This window comes from Balaenoptera borealis (genome assembly GCF_965194805.1).
Source record: "Balaenoptera borealis genome assembly, chromosome: 5".
Taxonomy (NCBI): Eukaryota; Metazoa; Chordata; class Mammalia; order Artiodactyla; family Balaenopteridae; genus Balaenoptera; species Balaenoptera borealis.
The window spans coordinates 11,368,315-11,394,509 of NC_138862.1; the positions used below are offsets into that span (position 1 = coordinate 11,368,315).

Consider the following 26,195-nt stretch of genomic DNA (forward strand, 5'->3'; position numbering starts at 1 on the left):
TAACCACATTTATCTACTTTTCACGCTAAACTAAAAATAGGGGGAATACAGAAAGACAACTTTACATACACACGTTTTAATAAAATTCAAGCTAAATGGTACCTGCAAATAAATTTCTTCTTGGGAGGGCTGGTATCTACATTCGTAAGTACACAAACTTGAGAGCGCAACACAAGCAGCGATTCATTATAATGGACTCCCAATTGCAAACTGAGAAAAAGACAGCACTGAAACTTCTAAGTGACTAACACACAATTGTATATAGTTCAATAAAGATTCATTCTATATACTACACCCTGAAATCTTCTAATGGGGACTCCCACAAGAGTCTGTGCTACAATGCAGTGGGTCTTTAACACAAGAAATGCTGCGAGAGCCTCAACACAGTACCTGCATCTTAAATTTAAAATCTCTTCTATGCTCAGTTTTCACCCTAAAGAGAGGAGGAATGCTCTTCAGGCCTACAGAGTACCACAAAAAAGAAACAGGAAAACCTCTCTGGGAATCCAAGAAAAGACTGCAACTTCCACATCTTTTACAAGAGTTGTCTAACATAGAATATTTCCTCAATTCCAAGATACATAAATGATCTGAGGAAGGTGGGAAAGGAAAATAAGTCATCAAGGGGTACACCGTAAGAGGTATACATTTCAGAATCTAAAAATATAAAAGATATGCATCTTAAAGTTGAGGAGTTACATAGAATAGGCTACCTGCAGGCGGAACTGAAAACCACTGCATATTAGAAGGAAGGCTTCCCCAAAGCCTGTCAGAGATATACAAGCTCATGGTGGCATTTTTCATTCATTTCCCCCAAAGTATGGATCTTATTTTAGGATCCAATTTCCCCAAATGGAAAGCAAGCAAAACTGTTCAAAACCAGTAAGTCTTTGTGTTCGTTACCCATTGACAACCTACTCAAAAACAGGTTTTATGAATACAAAAAGAGAAATTTGTTGTTGTTTAATCTTACTTTATTTAGGTCAAGGATCTCTTCAACACAACTTCATCATTGTTACAATATCCTTATCTGTAGCCATGGAGGCCTCCGCCTCCAGGGAGGAGTTCACCTTGATTATTTGCAAAGGGCCCCTGCCCAACCTCGCCAGGATTTCAAGGAAGGTTAATTGAATTATTATTTTAACCAAACTGTACTATGTGGCTTATCTGAACTGGAGTAAGAAATGTATGATCCACACCAAAGATTGTGAATCCTGGTTGTTACAGGATACCAAAAAAAAAAAAAAAAAATGGAACACAGAGGAAATACATTTAACTAACATACTCGAAGCTCTGTTAACAAATGTACAGTACTTGGCAGCTATGCTAAAGACAAAGAAGAGTTCTGAATTTTCATTCCAAAGGTTTATGGAATGAACAAATACTATGTCTATACGTTGACTCAAATACATTGTTTAATGATACTTGTTTTCTCCCTAAAACAAGGTGAAACAAAAGAAATTTCAGCATCTCCATTTCCCAGGTTCTGATAGCTCCTAAAACACGTAACTTAAAGGGAGGACTTAAACAACTGCCACATAATTTTAAATGTTTCCTTTTTAACACTATGCTTTTCTTTTCTTCATTGTTCCCATTCTCTTTAAGCAGTGTATTTCAGTATAGAGGGAAGAGGGCCAAGAAAGCGGCAATACTCAGGAGGCTGAACAATGCAATCTTACCTTCCCCCAAATTCAGGGAGAACAAGCTTGGGGACACAATGGCATGCCTGACCAGACTCTCCAGACCTGATCAAGAGACACTGGTGTCTTTTCCACTTTACAGTGTGCAAAGAACGGAACGATTTTCTAATGCTCTGTGATTGGCAGCGTTTCAACAGCGCTTGGACCAAGACCCCAGGCTTAACTTCCTAACAGCTCCTTTTCAAAACTGACCCAAAACATAGAATGTGCCCAAGCCTCTGGCGCTGTAGGACGCTATCTTCCCAAAGTTCGAACATCGAATTATTATCATTTTTATCATTATACCTGGAAGGGAAGGCGGGGGGAGGAAAAAAAGCACACACCACACTCTACGTTACCGAATTCACGGAAGAATGGGGATTTCGGCGACGGCTTGAGGAGTACCTGACCCAGAACAGAGAACGAAGAGCTGCCTCCGGGCCGCGGGTCCCTGTCCTCGGCCACAGCGTTACCTGGAGTGAACGGACTGCAGGATCGCTTAACATCCCTCCAAACCTGAAATCCTCTACCTCAACAGCAATCAAAAGCAGAGGGAGCCAAATTTCTTCCGGAAGGCGCAAAAAAGGCCACAACTTGGATGAATGAAACTGGGCTAAGGGCACCCGGAGCAGGATTGTCGCTGAAGTCAGAAAACGAGAAGTCAAAGATTTTTTTTTTCACGTGAGAGCCGGTTCTACGCGACCGTGGTCCAGACAATCGCACAAACACGCTTTGGAGAAGGTTTTATTGAGCGCGGACGGTTCCGGGGCGGCCGGCGGAGGCGAGGCGGAGGCGGGTGGGCGGCGGAGCTGGGCCGGAGCGGGGCCGGAGCGGGGCCGGAGCGGGCGGCAGCGGCGGGGCCGGCGACGAGGCAGCTTCGCGACGGCGGGAGCGGGACCCGGGCCGGGGCCGGGCGCTGGCGCGTGTCCTCCCGCGGACCTTCCACTGGACTCCCGCGGGCCGCCCCGCCCCCCGTCCCCCGCCCGCCCGCCAGACCGCCCGGCGGCCGCGTGCGAGGCACACCCTCCCGCGGCCGCGCGCACGCGGCCTCGCCGGGCCGGTCGGCCCCACGCGCCCCCTCAGCGCGGACGCCCGCCGCCCGCCGCCCGCGGCCCCGGCCCCCTCCGGCCGCGCGGGGAGGGCGAGGAGGGCGGGGGGCGGCGGCCTAGCGGCTGCGAGGGCGCCCGCGCGGGAAGGCGGGCTCTGAGGGGAAGGTCACTTACCCGCTGCATGGCTTTCAGGATCAAAGCCAGCTCGTAGCGGGGCATGCCCGAACGCACAGCTCTCGGCTCCGAACCGAGCCGGCTCCCGGGACGCAGGAAGGCTGGGACCGCGGGGAACCGCACACGCAGCTGGGCGGGAAGGCTCCCAGGCGGCGAAAGCACACTCCGGCCGAGCGAGCCCGGGCTTAAAGGCTCTGGCAGCTGCGCAGACGAGCCGCCACGCCCCCTCGGCGAGCCACGCCCCCTCCGTAAGGCGGCTGCGCCGCCCCCCTCCACACCCGCGCTCCACGCCGCCCGCGGCCCCCGCCGGGACCCCCACCGCGGCCCCGCAGGTGCTGCGCGGGGGAGGAGGCACCGCGGGTTCGGCCGGGAGCCTCCAGCGGCAGCCGCACGCCCCCTCCGACCCTGTCGCCGCCGCAGCCGCCGCGCTTGCTACGTACAGTTCTCGAACCAGCTGGAACTTTCCATGCCTTCCGTCTCATCCTGGGCGGCGGGCGAGCCTGCGCCCCCGTGTGCGCGTGCGCTGCGGTGCGGTCTGGCTCGTGCGCGCGCCTCTACCCCGCGACTTCTCGGTGCGAGGGGCCTGCTCCGTGGCTACGCTGCTCCTTGCGGGATCTCGGCCGGACCAGGGGCTCTCCCCGCCCCCGGCCTCGCACCCGGGTTCCAGAACGTTCCCGCTTCGGTCTGCGTCTCCCACCCGCACTCCGCGGGGGATAGCGGGGGCGGGGGGGCCGGCTAGCCCTCGCGCCCTTGCCCACAGCTCTCCGTTCCAGTGCGGCTGCTGGCGCGGCTTCCCGGGGCCCCTTCCCCGGCGAAGTGGGCGCCAGGCGCAGGCGGTGGGCCGCCGGGTTCGGATCGTGCCCATCCCTCGCCGGCTGCCTGACCTTGGGCAGGCTCCTACAAAAAGGGGATGTGAAGGGCACCTACTTCACAGGGCTGTGATGCGTCTGAGTGAGTTGATGCTCTTCAACCGCTGAGAGCGATGCCTGCACAGACCGGCATTTGTTGTTTTATGAGCACGGTCTGACCCACGTGTTGTTGCTAAGGATAGGCTAAGACTTTGGCCCAAATGTGTACTGGGCGTTCATTTAGAGAACCAGCTGAATGCTTGGAAAGCCACTTAGTAACTGTCCGGGATCGTGCGTGCCCTGGAAGGAGCGGAGCCTCATCCTGCGTACCCCTTACCCCCGCAAGCACGAACGCAGAGCTCACCTCCCTCCAGCCGTTGGCTGTACTCTCCCTGGCAGGAGTTGTACTAAATGCATTTTTCTCCAGCTGCACTCTTTAGAGATGGAATCCCCTGCAACTGTAGCCTCTGCCCATGCTTGCCCCATTAAAAGGGTCTGTAGGCGAAATGTCTGTCAACTTTTAAGTGCTTTAATAATAGGTGAAACTTAGCACTAACTATGGATCAGGCACCACGCTACGATTTTTACATTGCAATGAGGCAAGAACTATTTTTAACCCCACTTTAGGGATTTAGAAATACAGGCACGCAAAGGTTATGATAGCAATAGAGACAAAGTTTGGATCCAGACTATATGGCGACTGAGCTCATACTCTTATTCAGTAGATGTACTCTGGGTGAACCAAGAATGAGGCCCTTTGTCACCTTATCCAGACACCTTACTATTTCTCATCCCCAACCTCCCATCCATCACCAGAGATAAGGATGGTTTGAACACAGACTCTTCTGTGATACCTGGATTTTAACATTTTCCTTTCGTGGACTACTCCACCACACGTATTCTTCCGAAGAGAAACCATAGAAGTATTAATACAAATTACCTGGTTAGTGTAATTTCGCCTTTGGATATAAAGAGTAGAATATTGTAAATAAATAAAATAAGGAAGTAAGGAATTTTCTGGACCTTCAGAAGTGAGTTACAGGTTTCCCAGGATGGTCCCTACTTCAACTGTCCCTCCTGTCATCAATCACATGTCCCCATTTGCATGAGAAAATGTGGACCCCAAAGGAATATGCTGAGCCAAAGACCAGGGCAATACCATGAGCTGACTTCAACTTTTAGCATTCCACCGGGGAAGCGCCACAGTTTCCCCCGGTGCCCAGGGGTGAGTGAGAATCTGTCCGCTGCTTCTCCTCCTCGCTCTAACCTGAGAAGTAGCATAAGGAAATCAGCCCGACTGCCTAATGCTTCAACGCACTCAGCACCCCCAACTCTCCCAAGCTGGTGGCTGCCTGAGGGCTCATTCCATTTCTTCTGAAAAGGAGAAAAAGGAACGTCGTACTCCTTTGTTTATTTGTTTTTGTTGTTTTTTTTTTTAAAAACATCTTTATTGGAGTATAATTGCTTTACAATGCTGTGTTAGTTTCTGCTTTATAACAAAGTGAATCAGTTATACATATACATATGTTCCCATATCTCTTCCCTCTTGCATCTCCCTCCCTCCCACCCTCCCTGTCCCACCCCTCTAGGTGGTCACAAAGCACCGAGCTGATCTGCCTGTGCTATGTGGCTGCTTCCCACTAGCTATCTATTTTACGTTTGGTAGTGTATATATGTCCATGACACTCTCTCACCCTGTCACATCTCACCCCACCCCCTCCCCATATCCTCAAGTCCATTCTCTAGTAGGTCTGTGTCTTTATTCCCGTCTTGCCACTAGGTTCTTCATGGCCTTTTTTTTTTTTTTTCCTTAGATTCCATATATATGTGTTAGCATACTGTATTTGTTTTTCTCTTTCTGACTTACTTCACTCTGTATGACAGACTCTACCTCCATCCACCTCACTACAAATACCTCCATTTCATTTCTTTTTATGGTTGAGTAATATTCCATTGTATGTATGTGCCACATCTTCTTTATCCATTCATCTGTTGATGGACACTTAGGTTGCTTCCATGTCCTGGCTATTGTAAATAGAGCTGCAATGAACATTTTGGTACATGACTCTTTTTGAATTATGGTTTTCTCAGGGTATATGCCCAGTAGTGGGATTGCTGGGTCATATGGTAGTTCTATTTTTAGTTTTTTAAGGAACCTCCATATTGTTCTCCATAGTGGCTGTATCAATTTACATTTCCACCAACAGTGCAAGAGTGTTCCCTTTTCTCCACACCCTCTCCAGCATTTATTGTTTGTAGATTTTTTGATGATGGCCATTCTGACCGGTGTGAGATGATATCTCATTGTAGTTTTGATTTGCATTTCTCTAATGATTAATGATGTTGAGCATTCTTTCATGTGTCTGTTGGCAATCTGTATATCTTCTTTGGAGAAATGTCTATTTAGGTCTTCTGCCCATTTTTGGATTGGGTTGTTTGTTTTTTTGTTATTGAGCTGCATGAGCTGCTTGTAAATCTTGGAGATTAATCCTTTGTCAGTTGCTTCATTTGCAAATATTTTCTCCCATTCTGAGGGTTGTCTTTTGGTCTTGTTTATGGTTTCCTTTGCTGTGCAAAAGCTTTGAAGTTTCATTAGGTCCCATTTGTTTATTTGTGTTTTTATTTCCATTTCTCTAGGAGTTGGGTCAAAAAGGATCTTGCGTGATTTATGTCATAGAGTGTTCTGCCTATGTTTTCCTCTAAGAGTTTGATACTGTCTGGCCTTACACTTAGGTCTTTAATCCATTTTGAGTTTATTTTTGTGTATGGTGTCAGGGAGTGTTCTAATTTCATACTTTTACATGTACCTGTCCAGTTTTCCCAGCACCACTTATTGAAGAGGCTGTCTTTTCTCCACTGTATATGCTTGCCTCCTTTATCAAAGATAAGGTGACCATATGTGCGTGGGTTTATCTCTGGGCTTTCTATCCTGTTCCATTGATCTATGTTTCTGTTTTTGTGCCAGTACCAAACTGTCTTGATTACTGTAGCTTTGTAATATAGTCTGAAGTCAGGGAGCCTGATTCCTCCAGCTCCATTTTTCGTTCTCAAGATTGCTTTGGCTATTCGGGGTCTTTTGTGTTTCCATACAAATTGTGAAATTTTTTGTTCTAGTTCTGTGAAAAATGCCAGTGGTAGTTTGATAGGGATTGCATTGAATCTGTAGATTGCTTTGGGTAGTAGAGTCATTTTCACAATGTTGATTCTTCCAATCCAAGAACATGGTATATCTCTTCATCTATTTGTATCATCTTTAATTTCTTTCATCAGTGTCTTATAATTTTCTGCATACAGGTCTTTTGTCTCCTTAGGTAGGTTTATTCCTAGATATTTTATTCTTTTTGTTGCAATGGTAAATGGGAGTGTTTTCTTAATTTCACTTTCAGATTTTTCATCATTGGTGTATAGGAATGCAAGAGATTTCTGTGCATTAATTTTGTATCCTGCTACTTTACCAAATTCGTTGATTAGCTCTAGTAGTTTTCTGGTAGCATCTTTAGGATTCTCTATGTATAGTATCATGTCATCTGCAAACAGTGACAGCTTTACTTCTTCTTTTCCAATTTGGATTCATTTTATTTCTTTTTCTTCTCTGATTGCTGTGGCTAACACTTCCAAAACTATGTTGAATAATAGTGGTGAGAGTGGGCAGCCTTGTCTTGTTCCTGATCTTAGTGGAAATGGTTTCAGTTTTTTACCATTGAGGACAATGTTGGCTGTGGGTTTGTCATATATGGCCTTTATTATGTTGAGGAAAGTTCCCTCTAATCTTCCAACAAACAAAACCCCAGGACCAGATGGCTTCACAGGTGAATTCTATCAAACATTTAGAGAAGAGCTAACACCTATCCTTCTCAAACTCTTCCAAAATATTGCAGAGGGAGGAACACTCTCCAACTCATTCTACGAGGCCACCATCACCCTGATACCAAAACCAGACAAAGATGTCACAAAGAAAGAAAACTACAGGCCAATATCACTGATGAACATAGATGCAAAAATCCTCAACAAAATACTAGCAAACAGAATCCAACAGCACATTAAAAAGATCATACACCATGATCAAGTGGGGTTTATTCCAGGAATGCAAGGATTCTTCAATATACGCAAATCAATCAACGTGATACATCATGTTAACAAATTGAAGGAGAAAAACCATATGATCATCTCAATAGATGCAGAGAAAGCTTTCGACAAAATTCAACACCCATTTTTGATAAAAGCCCTGCAGAAAGTAGGCATAGAGGGAACTTTCCTTTGATTATTTGAAATGCTGATTAAAACAGGCCTTCTGCAGCGAAACTTGTAGATAAGGAAGTATCCCATGTTCAGTAGCTGTTTACTGTTCCATCTTTCGTTGTTGTTAATAAACTTTACACCCCTTCAACTTTTTTTTTTTTTTTTTTAAGCACAGCTGCAGAATGCTGGCGGGTTCATTTAAAAATAATAATAAAATCATAGAGAATGCTGCTGCAAATTTAGTGTTTTCCTACTGTAACTATAAATGTAAATTCACCAAAAAAAGATTTTTGTGCAATGTATAGTCATCATGAGAATTATAAAATATTTCTTCAGTATCCATGTATAAATTTTAAAAATTGCTCTGATTCTTAAGAATAAGCTTAACCAAAAAGGTGAAATATCTGTATACTGAAAACTACAAAACACTGATGAAACAAATTAAAGCAGACACAAATAAATGGAAAGATATCTATGTTCATGGGTTGGAAGAATTAATATTGTTAAAATGCCAATAGTTCCCAAAGCAATCTACAGATTCAGTGCAATCCCTGTCAAAATCTCAATGACAATTTTTAGAGAATTTCTTTAAAAGAATCCTAAAATTCATGTGGAATTTCAAAAAAACCCTGAATAGCCAAAGCAATTTTGAGCAAGAAGAACAAAGCTGGAGGTATTATAACTCCTGATTTCAAACTGTATTACAAAGTTATAGTAATCAAAACAGTACTAGCATAAAAACAGACATACAGACCAATGGAACAGAATAGAGAGCACACAAATAAACCCACGCATATAAGGTCAATGGATGATCTTCAACAAGGGTCTAAAAATACACAATGGGAAAAGGATAGTCTCTTTACATATAGTGCTGGAAAAACAGGATATTCACTTGCAAAGGAATAAAATTGGACTTGTCTTACACCACACACACACACACACACACACACACACACACAAATCAACTCAAAATAGGTTAAAGATGTACATATAAACTTGAAACCATAAAACTCCTAGAAGAAAACATAGGGAAGAAGCTCCTTGACATTGGCCTTGGTAATAATTTCTTGGGTATGACACCAAGAGCAAAGATAGACAAATGGGATTACATTAAACTAAAAAGCCTCTGCACAGCAAAGGAAATAATCAACAAAATGAAAAAGAAACCTACAGAATGGGAGCAAATATTTGCAAACTGTATATCTAATAAGATGTTAATATCCAAATATATAAGAAACTCATACTATTCACAGCACTAAATAAATAAATAATAACCTGATTTTAAAATGGGCAAAGGAACTTAATAGACATTTCTTTGCAGAAGGCATGCAAATGACCAACAAGTACATGAAGAGGAGCTTGACATCACTAATCATCTAGGAAATGCAAATCAAAGCCGCAATGAGATATCACCTCACACCTGTTAGAATAACTGTTACCGAAAAGTCAAGAGACAACAAGTATCGCGAGGGTGTGGAGAAAAGGGAACCCTGTACACAATTGGTGAGAATGTAAATTGGTGCAGCCACTATAGAAAATGGTATGGAGGCTCCTCAAAAGATTAAAAATAAAACTCCCATATGATCCAGCAATCCTTCTTCTGATTATATATCTAAAGGAATTGAAATCAAGATGTTAGTGAGATATCTGCACTCCCATGTTCATTGTAGCATTTTTCATAACAGCCAAGACAGGAAAGCAGTCTAAATGTCCATGAGTGGATAAAGAAGATGTGGTAAATGGGACATTATTCAGCCTTTAAAAAGAAGGAAATTTTGCCATTTGTGACAACATGGGTGAACCTGGAGGACGTTATGTAAGTGAAATAATCCAGACACAGAAAGACAAATACTATGTGATACCACTTATACAAGGCATCTAAAATAGTCAAACGCATAGAAGCAGAGAGTCGAATAGTGATTGGGAGGAGCTGGGAGAAGCAGGGGAAAGAGGAGGTATTAGTTAGTCAAAGAGCACAGTTTCAGTTCTACAAGAAAAAAAAATTACTCTGTAATTTAGAGTCTCCTGAAGATTTGATATGGTATACGTTTAAGATTTGATTAGCCAGAAATTATAATACATTTTCAAGTAAGTTTTTATGAGAGGGAATAGAAAAGAAAAAATAAGAAGTCAAAATCTGATCCTATTTCAAAAAAGTAACCTCAGCTTATGCCCTACGTCAGTTTAATCACCTTTACCCTTTTATTTTATATTACTGTATAATGAGACTTGACCTTGAGTCACACTAGATCATTAATTCTCGAAGGTATCTCAAAAAGAGTCCTGTGTCTCTAAATACAACCCTCAGAAAGTGAAGAAATGTGAATGTTTTCAATCAACAGAGAAAATAATCCCTCGGTGGAATCAAGTCATATTTAAGGCTGTCAATCATCACTCTCATCAGCCTATCATATTCTCGCTGATGAAAGGGAGCCACCATTTCTGGCAAATGTGAGCTCCCCATCCTGTATCTCACTTCACTAACACCTGAGATTGTTCCATCGCTAATTGCTCCGGGAACATGGACCTGTAAAATCCTGTATCTCCGCCTGGCTGCTCAGTATGTACCTTTGTTCCTCATCCGATGGCCCACACCCAAGTGACAACATTTCACACTTATTTTGTTTTTAAATGATTTACCAGTGTACCGGTGGTATTTCCTAAACCCCCTACCCACAGCCTTGCCCACCCTTTTAGATCCTTTCAGCCTTGTTGATTTGCCTGTGATTCTTTCTGTCTTCTCAGCAAGACTCTAGGAAATATCTAGACGAATCTTTACCTCTCTCACCCCGTCAGCTTGCATGTGCTCTTGGTTGTGTGCCTTGCAGAATGAAATCCTGTGTGCTACATATATTGTTAGGTCAGGCATTTGGGGAGTTCCCTAAACATTTTCCTCTCTTTTAATTCCCCAATTTACAAGTTATTTTTTTAATCTTGAAAAAATAAGGGGTTTTTTTTGGGGGGGCGGGTGGGTGCAGCTCAAATTTGGACTCCACTTATAAGAAAAAAAAAAAAAGATAAAGTAAAGTTTGCCTAAAATGGAATGTTCTCTTACTTGCACCCTTGCCTACCCTCGCCTGCAAATAAATTATGGGATGTTTGTGGGAGATGTTCTCCTTAGCACAATATCTTTTTTTTAGGAAAGAAATGCTTAATGTATTTTTTAACTTTATGACTTTAAAAAGACAAACTACTTCCTGCATCTCCACTTACTGAAGCAGTTAGTTTTTCTTCTAACATTATTGTGAAGTATCCCCAACTGCCTATTGCAGGCCCACAGGTGTTCTCCTTTTTTTTTTTTTAACATCTTTATTGGAGTATAATTGCTTTAAAATGGTGTGTTAGTTTCTGCTTTATAACAAAGTGAATCAGCTCTACATATACATATATCCGCATATCTCCTCCCTCTTGCGTCTCCCTCCCACCCTCCCTATCCCACCCTTTAGGTGGTCACAAAGTACTGAGCAGATTTCCCTGTGTTATGCAGATGCTTCCCACTAGCTATCTATTTTACATTTGGTAGTATATATAAGTCCATGGCACTCTCTCACGTCGTCCCAGCTTACCCTTTCCCCTCCCTGTGTCCTCAAGTCCATTCTCTACATCTGTGTCTTTATTCCTGTCCTGCCCCTATGTTCTTCAGAACCGTTTTTTTTCTTTTTTCTTTTAGATTCCATATATATGTGTTAGCACACGGTATTTGTTTTTCTCTTTCTGGCTTACTTCACTCCGTATGACACACTCTAGATCCATCCACCTCACTACAAATAACTCAATTTTGTTTCTTTTTACGGCTGAGTAATATTCCATTGTATATATGTGCCACATCTTCTTTATCCATTCATCTGTCGATGGACACTTAGGTTGCTTCCATGTCCTGGCTATAGTAAATGGAGCTGCACTGAACATTGTGGTACATGACTCTTTGAATTATGCTTTTCTCAGGGTATATGCCAGTAGTGGGATTGCTGGGTCATATGGTAGTTCCATTTTTAGTTTTTTAAGGAACCTCCATACTGTTCTCCATAGTGGCTGTATCAATTTACATTCCCACCAACAGTGTAAGAGGGTTCCCTTTTCTCCACACCCTCTCCAGCATTTATTGTTTGTAGATTTTTTGATGATGGCCATTCTGACCGGTGTGAGGTGATACCTCATTGTAGTTTTGATTTGCATTTCTCTAATGATTAGTGATGTTGAGCATTCTTTCATATGTTTGTTGGCAATCTGTATATCTTCTTGGGAGAAATGTCTATTTAGGTCTTCTGCCCATTTTTGGATTGGGTTTTTTGTTTGTTGGATATTGAGCTGCATGAGCTGCTTGTATATTTTGGAGATTAATCCTTTGTCAGTTGCTTCATTTGCAAATATTTTCTCCCATTCTGAGGGTTGTCTTTTCATCTTGTTTACGTTTTCCTTTGCTGTCCAAAAGCTTTTAAGTTTCATTAGGTCCCATATGTTTATTTTTGTTATTATTTCCATTTCTCTACGAAGTAGGTCCAAAAGGATCTTGCTGTGATTTATGTCATAGAGTGTTCTGCCTATGTTTTCCTCTAAGAGTTTTATAGTGTCTGGCCTTACATTTAGGTCTTTAAAACATTTTGAGTTTATTTTTCTGTATGGTTTTAGGGAGTGTTCTAATTTCATTCCTTTACATGTAGCTGTCCAGTTTTCCCAGCACCACTTATTGAAGAGGCTGTCTTTTCTCCATTATATATTCTTGCCTCCTTTATCAAAAATAAGGTGACCATATGTGTCTGGGTTTACCACTGAGCTTTCAATTCTGCTCCATTGATCTATATTTCTGTTTTTGTGCCAGTACCATACTGTCTTGATTACTGTAGCTTTGTAGTATAGCCTGAAGTCCAGGAGCCTGATTCCTCCAGCTCCGTTTTACTTTCTCAAGATTGCTTTGGCTATTCAGGGTCTTTTGTGTTTCCATACAAATTGTGAAATTTTTTGTTCTAGTTCTGTGAAAAAAGCCAGTTGTAGTTTGATAGTGATTGCATTGAATCTGTAGATTGCCTTGGGTAGTATAGTCAATTTCACAATGTTGATTCTTCTAATCCAAGAACATGGTATATCGCTCCATCTGTTTGTATCATCTTTAATTTCTTTCATCAGTGACTTATAGTTTTCTGCATACAGGTCTTTTGTCTCCTTAGGTAGGTTTATTCCTAGGTATTTTATTCTTTTTGTTGCAATGGTAAATGGGAGTGGTCCCTTAATTTCTCTTTCAGATTTTTCCTCACTAGTGTATAGGAATACAAGAGATTTCTGTGCATTAATTTTGTATCCTGCAACTTTACCAAATTCATTGATTAGCTCAAGTAGTTTTCTGGTGGCATCCTTAGGATTCTCTAAGTATAGTACCATGTCATCTGCAAACAGTGACAGCTTTACTTCTTCTTTTCGATTTGGATTCCTTTTATTTCTTTTTCTTATCTGATTGCTGTGGCTAAAACTTCCAAAACTATGTTGAATAATAGTGGTGAGAGTGGACAACCTTGTCTTGATCCTGATCTTAGAGGAAATGGTTTCAGTTTTTCACCATTGAGAATGTTGTTTGCTGTGGGTTTGTCATATAGGGCCTTTATTATGTTGCAATAAGTTCCCTCTATGCCTACGTTCTGGAGGGTTTTTATCATAAATTGGTTTTGAATTTTGTCGGAAGCTTTTTCTGCATCTATTGAGATGATCATATGGTTTTTCTCCTTCAGTTTGTTAATATGGTTTATCACATTGATTGATTTGCGTATATTAAAGAATCCTTGCATTCCTGGGATAAACCTCACTTGATCATGGTGTATGATCCTTTTAATCTGCTATTGGATTCTGTTTGCTAGTATTTTGTTGAGGATTTTTGCATCTATGTTCATCAGTGATATTGGCCTGTAGTTTTCTTTCTGTGTGACATCTTTGGTTTTGATATCAGGGTGATGGTGGCTTCGTAGAATGAGTTTGGGAGTGTTCCTCCCTCTGCTATATTTTGGAAGGGTTTGAGAAGGAAAGGTGTTAGCTCTTCTCTAAATGTTTGATGGAATTCACCTGTGAAGCCATCTGGTCCTTGGCTTTTGTTCTTTGGAAGATTTTAAATCACAGTCTCAATTTCAGTGCTTGTGATTGGCCTGTTCAAATTTTCTATTTCTTCCTGGTTCAGTCTCGGAAGGTTGTGCTTTTCTAAGAATTTGTCCATTTCTTCCAGGTTGTCCATTTATTGGCATATAGTTGCTTGTAGTAATCTCTCATGATCGTTTGTTTTTCTGCAGTGTCAGTTGTTACTTCTCCTTTTTCATTTCTAATTCTATTGATTTGAGTCTTCTCCCTTTTCTTCTTGATGAGTCTAGCTAATGGTTTCTCAATTTTGTTTATCTTCTCAAAGAGCCAGCTTTTAGTTTTATTGATCTTTGCTATTGTTTCCTTCATTTCTTTTTCATTTATTTCTGATCTGATCTTTATAATTTCTTTCCTTCTGTTAACTTTGGGATATTTTTGCTCTTCTTTCTCTAATTGCTTTAGTTGTGAGGTTAAGTTGTTTATTTGAGATGTTTCGTATTTCTTGAGGTAGGATTGTATTGCTGTAAAGTTCCCTGTTAGAACTGCATTTGCTGCATCCCATAGGTTTTGGGTCGTCGTGTTTTCATTGTCATTTGTTTCTAGGTATTTTTTTATTTCCTCTTTGATTTCTTCAGGGATCTCTTGGTTATTTAGTAGTGTATTGTTTAACCTCCATGTGTTTGTAATTTTTACAGATTTTTTCCTGTAACTGATATCTAATCTCATAGCGTTGTGGTCGGAAAAGATACTTGATATGATTTCAATTTTCTTAAATTTACCAAGGCTTGATTTGTGACCCAAGATATGATCTATCCTGGAGAATGTTCCATGAGCACTTGAGAAGAAACTGTATTCTGTTGTTTTTGGATGGAATGTCCTATAAATATCAATTAAGTCCATCTTGTTTAATGTATCATTTAAAGCTTGTGTTTCCTTATTTATTTTCATTTTGGATGATCTGTCCATTGGTGAAAGTGGGGTGTTAAAGTCCCCTACTATGACTGTGTTACTGTTGATTTCCCCTTTTATGGCTGTTAGCATTTGCCTTATGTATTGAGGTGCTCCTATGTTGGGTGCATAAATATTTACAATTGTTATATCTCCTTCTTGGATTGATCCCTTGATCATTATGTAGTGTCCTTCTTTGTCTCTTGTAATAGTCTTTGTTTTAAAGTCTGTTTTGTCTGATATGAGAATTGCTACTCCAGCTTTCTTTTGATTTCCATTTGCATGGAATATCTCTTTCCATTCCTTCACTTTCACTCTGTATGTGTCACTAGGTCTGAAGTTGGTCTCTTGTAGACAACATATATACAGGTCTTGTTTTTGTATCCATTCAGCCAGTCTCTGTCTTTTGGTTGGAGCATTTAATCCATTTAAATTTAAGGTAATTATCAATATGTATGTTCCTATTACCATTTTCTTAATTCTTTTGGGTTTGTTATTGTAGGTCTTTTCCTTCTCTTGTGTTTCCTTCCTAGAAAAGTTCCTTTAGCATTTGTTGTAAAGCTGGTTTGGTGGTGCTGAATTCTCTTAGCTTTTGCTTGTCTGTAAAGGTTTTAATTTCTCCGTCAAATCTGAATGAGATCCTTGCTGCATAGAGTAATCTTGGTTATAGGTTTTTCCCTTTCATCACTTTAAATATGTCCTGCCACACCCTTCTGGCTTGCAGAGTTTCTGCTGAAAGATCAGCTCTTAACCTTATGGGGATACCCTTGTATGTTATTTGTTGCTTTTCCCTTGCTGCTTTTAATATTTTTTCTTTGTATTTAATTTTTGATAGTGTGATTAATATGTGCCTTGGCATATTTCTCCTTGGATTTATCCTGTATGGCACTCACTGTGCTTCCTGGACTTGATTGACTATTTCCTTTCCCATATTTGGGAAGTTTCCAACTATAATCTCTTCAAATATTTTCTCAGTCCCTTCCTTTTTCTCTTCTTCTTTTGGGACCCCTATAATTCGAATGTTGGTGCATTTAATGTTGTCCCAGAGGCCTCTGAGACTGTCCTCAATTCTTTTCATTCTTTTCTCTTTATTCTGCTCTGCAGTATAAGTAAAAATAAAATAGTTCCACTATTTTATCTTCCAGGTCACTTAGCCGTTCTTCTGCCTCAGTTATTCTGCTATTGATTCCTTCTAGAGAATTTTTAATTTCATTTATTGTGTTGTTCATCATTGTTTGTTTTGCTCTTTAGTTCTTCTAGGTCCTTGTTAAACGTTTCTTGTATTTTCTCCATTGTATTTCCAAGATTTTGGATCATCTTTACTATCATTACTCTGAAGTCTTTTTCAGGTAGACTGCTTATTTCCTCTTCATTTGTTTGGTCTGGTGGGTTTTTACTTTGCTCCTTCATCCGCTGTGTGTTTCTCTGTCTTCTCATTTTGCTTAACTTACTGTGTTTGGGGTCTCCTTTTCACAGGCTGCAGGTTTGTAGTTCCCGTTGTTTTTGGTGTCTGCCCCCCGTGGCTAAGGTTGTTTCAGTGTGTTGTGTAGGCTTCCTGGTGGAGGGGACTAGTGCCTGTGTTCTGGTGGATAAGGCTGGATCTTGTCTTTCTGGTGGGCAGGTCCACGTCTGGTGGTGTGTTTTGGGGTGTCTGTAGCCTTATTATGATTTTAGGCAGCCTCTCTGCTAATGGATGGGGCTGTGTTCCTGTCTTGCTAGTTGTTTGGCATAGGGTGTCCAGCACTGTAGCTTGCTGGTCATTGAGTGGAGCTGGGTCTTAGCATTGAGATGGAGATCTCTGGGAGAGCTTTTGCCATTTGCTATTACGTGGAGCTGGGAGGTCTCTTCTGGACCCATGTCCTAAACTCGGCTCTCCCACCTCAGAGGCACAGGCCTGACACCTGGCCAAGCACCAAGACCCTGTCAGCCACACGGCTCAGAAGAAAAGGAGAAAAAAAAGTAAGAAAGAAAGAAGAGAGCAAACAAACCAAAAAAACCAATCCACAAATGATAACAAGCACTAAAAATTATATGGAAAAAAAAAAGAAAACAGACAGACGAACCCTAGGTCAAATGGTAAAAGCAAAGCTATACAGACAAAATCACACAATGAAGCCTACACATACACACTCACAAAAAGAGAAAAAGGAAGAAAATATATATACCGTTGCTTCCAAAGTCCACCTCCTCAACTTTGGGATGATTTGTTGTCTATTCAGGTATTCCAGAGATGCAGGTACAACAAGTTGATTGTGGAGATTTAATCCGCTGCCCCTGAGGCTGCTGGGAGAGATTTCCCTTTCTCTTCTTTGTTCGCACAGCTCCTGGGGTTCAGCTTTGGATGTGGCCCTGCCTCTGCGCGTAGGTCGCCTGAGGGCATCTGTTCTTCGCTCAGACAGGACGGGGTTAAAGGAGCAGCTGCTTCGGGGGCTCTGGCTCACTCAGGCCGGGGGGAGGGAGCGGTACGGAGGAGGCGGGGCGAGCCTGCGGCGGCAGAGGCGTCATGACGTTGCACCAGCCCGAGGCGCGCAGTGCGTTCTCCCGGGGAAGTTGTCCCTGGATCACGGGACGCTGGCAGTGGCGGGCTGCACAGGCTCCCGGGAGGGGCGGTGTGGAGAGTGACCTGTGCTCGCACACAGGCTTCTTGGTGGCGGCAGTAGCAGCCTTAGCATCTCCTGCCCGTCTCCCGGGTCCGCGCTGATAGCCACGGCTCGCGCCTGTCTCTGCAGCTCGTGTAGGCGGCGCTCTGAAACCCCTCTCCTCGTGCACCCCGAAACAATGGTCTCTTGCCTCCTAGGCAGCTGCAGACTTTTTCCCGGACTCCCTCCCGGCTAGCCGCGGCGCACTAGCCCCTTCAGGCTGTGTTCACGCCGCCAACCCCAGTCCTCTCCCTGGGATCCGACCTCCCGAAGCCCGAGCCTCAGCTCCCAGCCCCGCCCGCCCCGGCGGGTGAGCAGACAAGCCTCTCGGGCTGGTGAGTGCTGGTCGGCACCGATCCTCTGTGCGGGGATCTCTCCGCTTTGCCCTCCGCACCCCTGTGTCTGCGCTCTCCTCCGTGGCTCCGAAGCTCCCCACCTCCGCCACCCGCCATCTCCACCCTCGAAGGGGCTTCTTAGTGTGTGGAAACCTTTCCTCCTTCACAGCTTCCTCTCACTGGCGCAGGTCCCGTCCCTATTCTTTGTCTCTGTTTTTTGTTTTTTCTTTTGCCCTACCCAGGTACGTGGGGAGTTTCTTGCCTTTTGGGAAGTCTGAGGTCTTCTGCCAGCGTTCAGTAGGTGTTCGGTAGGAGTTGTTCCACATGTAGTTGTATTTCTGATGTATTTGTGGGGAGGAAGGTAATCTCCACATCTTAGTCCTCTGCCATCTTGAAGGTCTCCTCCCACAAGTGTTCTTAACGTTAAATGTCAATAATGTTGAAGGTATTAAAAAGCTTTATGTTCTTTCTCCACAAGTGCAAAATACAGAAGAACACATGTGGAAGGATTTGAGATTTAGTAAAATAAACAAAGGCCAGAAGCTAGAGAAGGTTGTGGGTGGATGAAACACATCTACAGGGGTCTTGGAGGGGCGAAGCTTTCTGGGCGAGGCGGGAGCACCCGGCAAAATAAGCTAGATGGGCAGTCATTCAGGGGAGGCCTGAGAGGGACATGAGCCTGCCCTGCTCAGCACATAGGAGTTTCAAGGCTGGAGGTGATCAGGGATGAATGGATTCAAAGGGGGCATGTGTGCAAGTGTGCACGTGTGCAAGCAGGGACAAGCTCAGAGGGCATTGTGCAGGCCAAAAAAAGGGTGGAGTCTTGTGGAGGTTGAAGGCAGGAGTGTTAGGGATAGAATCTGTAGGATTTGGAGACTGATCAGATATCTGAGGGGCAGCTAGCGAGGCAAGTGTCAACAATGGCAACAAACATTCTCGACTGAATTTCCTTTAGTTCTGGTCACATCCCCATGTGGTACTTCCTCAGCTCCTAGTGCATAAAGCTTATATTACAACTCAGTGTGTTGGTGTTTTTTCTCTGATTGTCTTACCTTCATAAATCTTCATAACAATGTTATAATCTTCTGGAGAACCTAGGTGATATCTTTTATTGCTCAAAATTGTCTCCCTGTTCAGGACTTTAACCAAAAGAAGGAAATTGACAGTCCTGAAGCCTGCAGGAGAAGCACCACCTAAATGATCTGGCCACCCAAGGAATGTTGAAAGGTGGGTGTCATGACAGCACCGGTCAACACTTCCTGGTAAGAAGGTCATACATTCAAGTACCATCTCAGAGTCTAGCCCTCCGTGAGGATCATCCCACCCTGTGTTTCTGGGGCTCTGTTGAGGCACGTTTGCGAGAACGTCCACCTTGTCATCAGACAGGACTGAATAGAGCTTTAGTAAAAGAAGCAAAGCCCATAGGCACTAGATTACACCTAATAGCTGTGCAGCCCCCGTTGACTCAGGGTCAAGTTTGCCTTGGCAAAACAGAGTTGTGCCCTTGATCTGAACTTCGTTGACTTTCCCTTGACAAAGGAAGAAGATGACAGCTAGGCAAGAGCGTGTAGGAGGCAGAGGGAATTCCAACAGAGAACATATTCAGGAGGTAAATGATTATTGTCACTGGAGAAGGTATTTAGTAGGTAGCCAACTTCCTCCGAAACTGCTATGAGGAAGACTTTATACTTTAGAATATATCAAATCTAGATATATTATTTCACTATTAGATAGTATCTACTTTCTCAGATTGCCCATATTTTAAAAAATAAATGCAACGGCAACAATAACAGCTATCCACGCTGCCAGAAAGAAAAAAATTTTCCTCACATGCAATTAAAATTACAAGGTAATTGGGAGCCATTAGGTGGTTCCTCCCACAATAAATCATCTTGAACTTTCAGCCTAGGTTTACTGAGGCCTTAAGAGAACATGCAGGAAATATCTTGGGAATTTAGTTCCTCACTTGAATAAAGAAGTCCACAACTGACCTTAGTATTAAATACATAATCACTAAGAAAATTTTCCCATATTAACCAAATGCTCATCTATAATAGCATTGCAAATGGAACAAGTCATTTTAGTGATAAAGAATCATTACCTATAGTGCTACTATTAAATGATTCCTACAGAGGGTTATCTTTTGGAATGATCAGTTATTTACAAATCCTTTTGCTTTTTTTCTTTTCTCCTCTGCACCAAAATGTTCAGCATCTTAATGACATGGACTTTGGGACCCAGAATGACACTTTCACCTCAATTAATAATATGACCGATGGACATTGGAGAGCAACCAGATAGGAGACTCTCCTCCTGTTATTAATGATTCAGTGGTTAAGAAATTACAAGTCCCTAGATGCAGCAGCATAGCAAGGCAGTTAGTCTGATGGTGAGGAAGACCAGCCACCAGCAACATCTAGGATCAGGAACCCTCGTCCTTTTCCCACCTCACTGCCACTCGCCTGGATACTGTGAGGCACATCCTTACACTGGGGCTGAAGGATCTTTCTGGAAATGTAAATCTGATTCAGTCTCTCCACAGCTTAAATACCTCAGTGGCTCCCTATTGCCCTCAGGGTAAAGTCCAAACTCCTCAGCAGGGGTTTATGAGACCCCTCCTTCTGTAGGGGCCTCCTGTCTGCTTCCATCACTCTTGTCATTCCTCACCACATCACCCCATTGTGTTTGCAGGTCCCTGAGCTCTGCATGCACTTCCCCCCCGGCCTTTGCCCTATGCCTGGAACACACCCCACTCCCTCCACCCAGCCTACTCCTATCCACCCCCTTTTTTAAATTATGAAATATACAGACAGAGATTGCATGAAACACATATGGAGAATTTAAAGAAAAATTATTCAACAAGCATTCCAGAATAGCACATCCCAGAATCCTCTTCTGTGCGTCTCCACAAGCACAACCCCAACTCTCCCCACTTTCCTTGCTTTTCTTTATGGCCTTACCATCAATGTATGCATTCCCTAAGCCATAGCTTATTTCTGCCTGCTTTTTAAGTATTGTATGAGTATCTTGATTTTCCCCCCTCAACATTGTGTTTATGATCCAAGTTATTTAATGTAGCTGTAAATTTATTTATTTTCATTGCTGATACTACTCCATTGTACCACAGTTCATCTGTTCTGCTGATGGACGTGGGTTGTTTCCCTTGTGGGTGGCTATCACAAATAATACTGCTGGGAACATTCTTCTACATAGAGGCCAGTGCATATATGTGCACGTGCAAAGAGTTCCTCTAATTGCTGTCCCTAGGAGTGGAATGCTACCTCGCAGAGTATGCAAAACTTCAACTTTTCTACATAATGCCAATGGTTTTCCCAAGGGGTGGTACCAGTTTGCACCTGCATCAGCAGTATGTGTGAATTTGCTAATTCCTCTTCTCTGTTCAGGTCTCAGTTTTGACCACTGCATTGCAGAAAGCCTGCCCTACCCCTGAAAGTGTGGATTAGGTGCACCTCTTTTGTACTTCTTTAGTACCTATGCTCACCTCACCATGACACTAGTCATACCCTGTTGCATGCACATGACAGATGTGAAAAGATGCTGCTCAGATCCCCAACTGCTGTCCCTCTGGACCCACTGCTCCGCTAGTGCTGAGGCCACATATCCTTCAGGCTGCTCCCAGTCAAGGATTGAGCACAGTGAAGGTACAAATCCAGGCTCACTTCTGTTACACACAGGACTCCTCTGATGGGTGACTTGGGCTCAAAGACTTCCCAGTGACCCGGCACATCCTTTCTTGGAATTGCACTGCAGTGCAAAACTCTCCCTACCCACCCCTCCTTCCTTCCCCCAGCCTTGCACAGATGTCAGACCAGTAATGCAGTCTGAAAGCTCCCCCCACCTTCTCTGGTTCCCTCCCTTTGTCCTTCATAGGCATTTCCTCCAAGAAATCTCTTACATGTCTAATCCTATCTTGGTATCCACTTCTTAGAGAACCTAAACTAACACAATGTAATTTCCTCTTGATTTTGTGGCCTTAACAATCAACAGAAAAATTAGGAAAAAAGAAATTCTTGTGCCCCCAGTGCCTAACAGAGGGACTAGCACATGGTAGGTGCTGAGTAAGTCTTGGTGAATCAATAAGTTATTTATTTTAAAAGTGAGATTCCCACTTCTGTGCTTCGTATGAACACGTTTCTAGTGTCATCTGAAAGGCAGAAGAAAACTGCTTGGCCAAACTTGATACCTCCTTTATTTCCACAGGCGTAGCCTGAGACTGTACTTCCTAATTAAAAGGTATGGCCAGTGTGCAACGGTGAACGAAGCAGCTAAGATTCGCTTTCTTTCCATGAGGGGAAAGCAAAGTCTCCTATTAGGTCATTGGCTCAGGAATACTCTCCCTGGCTTCTCATTCCATAGTTCAGAAGCCTCTGACCAAGCCTCTGACGCTTCCTACCAGACTTGTGAGAATCCTAGAAAAGTGAAGGGACCTGTCATAAGTAGCCTCTCAGATGGTCTCCTATGGTCCCCACCTACTGGCATTATACTTCATATAGCTCCCTGTCCTTGAGTGTGAGCCAGATTTAAAGACTAGCTTCTAAAGTACTGAATACAGCAGAAGTGATAGAAGATAACCTCGGAGATTAGGTTATAAAAAGACTGGGGTTTCCATTATAGTCTCAGAGACGGAGTGGAAAAGACACTGGGTTTAGAGCCGGAAGACCTAAGTGTAGTCTTTATCTGTGTGACACTGGCCAAGACATTTCAGGGAACAATAATACCTAACTAACTCCTCTGACTGTTTTACTCAGGAAGTTATATAAGAGAAAACTTTTATCGAGTGTTGTTCTACAGACTTTTTTTTGTATCAACACAACGATCACAGCAATCTGATGAGTGGATACTGTCATCATCCCCATTTTACAGATGAGTCAACTGAGGCACAGAGATATTAAAGAATTTGCCCAAAGTAATACAGCCAGTAAGTGCTAGAGCCAGGATTTGCACACAGTAATCTAGCTCCAGAGTCCACATCATGAACACAACTTTATATCTGTGGGTGAAAGCACTTTATCTAAGACATTATAGGAATATAAATCATGCAGTGACATATTGGTGTAAAGACAGACACAACAATCATTAGAGCAGAATAGAGCCCATAAACAGATCCACACACATATGGTCAACTGATTTTCAACAAAGTTGCAAAGGCAATCCAGCAGAGAGAGGATAGTCTTTTCAACAGGTGATTCTGGAACAACTTAATGTCTTTACACACAAAAAAAAATGAACCTTGATCAATACCTCATACCATATGCAAAAATTAACTCAAAATTTATCATAAACCTATTTAGGTAAAACATAAAGTTATAAAACTTCCAGAAGAAGAAAATCTTTGTGACTCTGAGTTAAAGATTTCTTAGTCACAACACCAAAAGCACAATTCATAAAAGAAAATACTGATAAATTGGACTTCATCAAAATTTAAAACTTCTACTCTTGAAAAGATATAGTTAAGAAACAAGCCAGAGACCATGAGAAAATATTTACAAATCACGTGTATGATAAAGAATTTGTGTCCAAATATATAGAGTAATTGAAACTCAAAACGCAGCAGTAAGACAACTCAATTTTTAAAATGGACGACAGATCTGAACAAACACTTCATCAAAGAAGATGACAAATGAGCACATGAAAAGATGTTCATCATTAGTCATTAGGAAAATGCAAATTGAAACCACAGTGAGCTACCACTACATTGTAATGGCCAAAATTTAAAAAACAAGAGCAAATATTGGTGAGGAGATGGAGCAACTGCGACTCTCCTACACTGCTGGTGGGAATAAAAATGGTGCAATCATTTTGGTAATTTCTTAAATGTTATACAGAGACCTACCTTATGGCTCAGCCATTCTACTCCTAGGTATTTACCTAAGATGAATGAAATCATGTATCCACACAAAGACTTGTACAAATGTTCATAGCAGCTTAATTTGTAAAAGCCAAAAACTAGAAACAACTCAAATGACTATCAACAGATAAACAAATTGTGATATGCTCATGCAATGGAATACTACTCAGCAATAAAAAGGAGTGAACTCTTCAACAACATGGGTGAATCTTAAAATAATTATGCTGAGTGAAAGAAGCCAGACAAAGAGAGTACATACAGAATGGTTCCATTTATATAAAATTCTAGAAGTTCAAACTAGAGTGACAGAAAACAAATCAGCAGTTGCTTAAGGTGGAAGTGAATGAAAGAGATTACAAAGGGACATAAGGAAACTTCTGGGGGGTGGTAGATATATTTATTATCTTGATTAGGGCAATAGTTTCATGGTTGTAAACATATGTCAGAACTTATCAAATATATGCAGTTTTCATACCAATTATAACTCAAAACGCTATAAAAACTATAAATCATTCACATCATTATTATAGTCTGAGTAAAGTTATTTTAAGTCATTGTCTGACTTACTTCTCCCCTCATCTTCCCCTGTTTCCCCTTCCCCAAGGAGTCAAGACCATACCCACCTCTGGTATTCATATCAATTAAGGGGGAAAAAAAAGTCCATGTGGAAAGAATTTTGTTAAGTTCTACAGGAGATGCAAAGTTGGATAAGAAATATTTCATGTCTTCAAGAAGGTATAATCCAGGTAGAGAGAGAAGATATAAGTATGTTTAAAATTAAATTATCTAATAAAGTATAAGTATCAATTCTAAAAAATAGAAAACATTTAAAAAGAGAGTGATTAACCCCCTAACGAAGAGTACAGGCAAAAATTTGCAAAGAGTTACTTTGGGCTGGGATGGTTCAAGAATGTTTCATGTAGGATGTGGGATTTGAGCTGGAATGTGAAGAATGGATAACATTTAGATAGATAGGAGGAGTAAAGAGAATAAACACAAGATGCTTTGATGGGGTCAGAGGATGGTGACATTGAGTGAATAAGTTGGATGGGAAGAAAGGTTTCTGTGGAAGAATCACAGGACTTACCCCTACAAAAGTGGGACCAGAGTTGGAGGGTCTTGAGCATCAGGCAGAGTCTAAGCCCCCAGCCTTTATTTCATCCTAACATGAAAAAGAACTTGTGAGGTAGTGAATCTTTCATGGTTGGAATCATTCGGCAGAGAGTGTATGAGCATACGTGAGGAATACAGAAAGGAGATAACTTCCCTGAATGGACAAGTTCCTCCCAATCCCAAGACACGGGTCACAGATTCATGGGCTTTGAAAGAATCATTAGAAGTAGCACTGGATAGTTGTCTGATACTATCTTGGTTCCTCCTGGAGGTAGTACCTGACTTCCTCGTCAGAGTCAACAGGGACCTTATTTTCCCCTCGTCCACCCCGTGTTCAGCCAGGGAATGGAAGATGATCTAGGTGCAACCATAAGACTCTCTCCCATGATTCTGACTCCTGAGTGAATGGCTCAGAGATGTGAGGACCAGTTAGAAGTCATTCATCATGCTGATTAGACCCTGTCTGCTCCATGACTGTGGCTATGCTTCCTGCTAACCAGCCCTCCAGATACTCTTGATTCCTGGCCAGTACTCTGATATACGGTTAATTCTGTGATTCCCCCCCAAATATCATTCCAACAAATTTTGTTTCTGCCTAAGACATTAGAGTCTGCTTCTGTTGCTTAAAGCCAAGAACCAGAACTGACATGGAACTCTTTGGATCTTAGGGCTTCAATTCCCTGCATAACCTATTGGTCTTACTTCAGCCCCCTGGGGTCATATGGAGCAAGTCTATCCTCTCTTCCACATGAGTTCTTCCTAAATCTGATGACAGCTCTCCAACCTATCCTAACCTTTTCCCTCCCTAGGCTAAATGCCCCATGTTCCTTTGGGCACTCCTCATTTCACATGAGCTGGATTGCTTCACCAGCCTGGACACTTTTTCCAAGGGTGATAGGCTGTTCACATTCAGACCTTTGTGACTCAATAAATATTTGTTGAATGAGTGAATTGCACAAATTTAAAGTTTTACCTTTGGCTATACTACCTTCTGTAGAAAACAGTCATTCATTTCTGTTTTTTTCATGCAAAGACTGTGTTAAGGTGCTGGCTCAGCTACTGAAACAGAAGTCAAAATAACAGGGACTTAAATAAGATGGCTTATTTCTCTCACATGGAAAAGTCTAAATGTAAGTAGGGCTGGAGACCTAGGCTCTTTCTAGACTTTTGCTTTCCATTTACAGCACATGACTTCTGTCTTGTGGTCTAGCCTGGCCATTCCTGCTGCCAGTCTATGTTCAAGTT

At 42.4% G+C, this 26,195-nt stretch overlaps 2 protein-coding genes across 5 annotated transcripts in view; both read right to left on the minus strand.

Moving 5' to 3' along the window:
* MRPS6 (mitochondrial ribosomal protein S6) overlaps window positions 1-3,037 on the minus strand; it is a 64,045-nt gene extending 61,008 nt beyond the window's left edge. The window contains exon 1 of the mRNA XM_082395123.1: window positions 2,903-3,037. Coding sequence (XP_082251249.1) covers window positions 2,903-2,947 — 45 coding nt within the window. The 5' untranslated portion in view covers window positions 2,948-3,037. The remainder of the gene's footprint in view (window positions 1-2,902) is intronic.
* The window catches only part of SLC5A3 (solute carrier family 5 member 3), a 35,856-nt gene extending 30,568 nt beyond the window's left edge, over window positions 1-5,288 (minus strand). For 2 of the 4 annotated variants that reach the window (XM_082395058.1, XM_082395057.1), the window contains exon 1: window positions 2,039-2,677. The gene's annotated coding sequence lies outside the window, so the exon portion shown is untranslated. Of the gene's footprint in view, window positions 1-2,038; window positions 2,678-2,902; window positions 3,042-3,342 lie in introns of those variants that run through there. The other 2 variants (XM_082395059.1, XM_082395054.1) reach the window with 2 other exon arrangements.
* Between the last annotated feature and the right edge of the window lie 20,907 nt (window positions 5,289-26,195).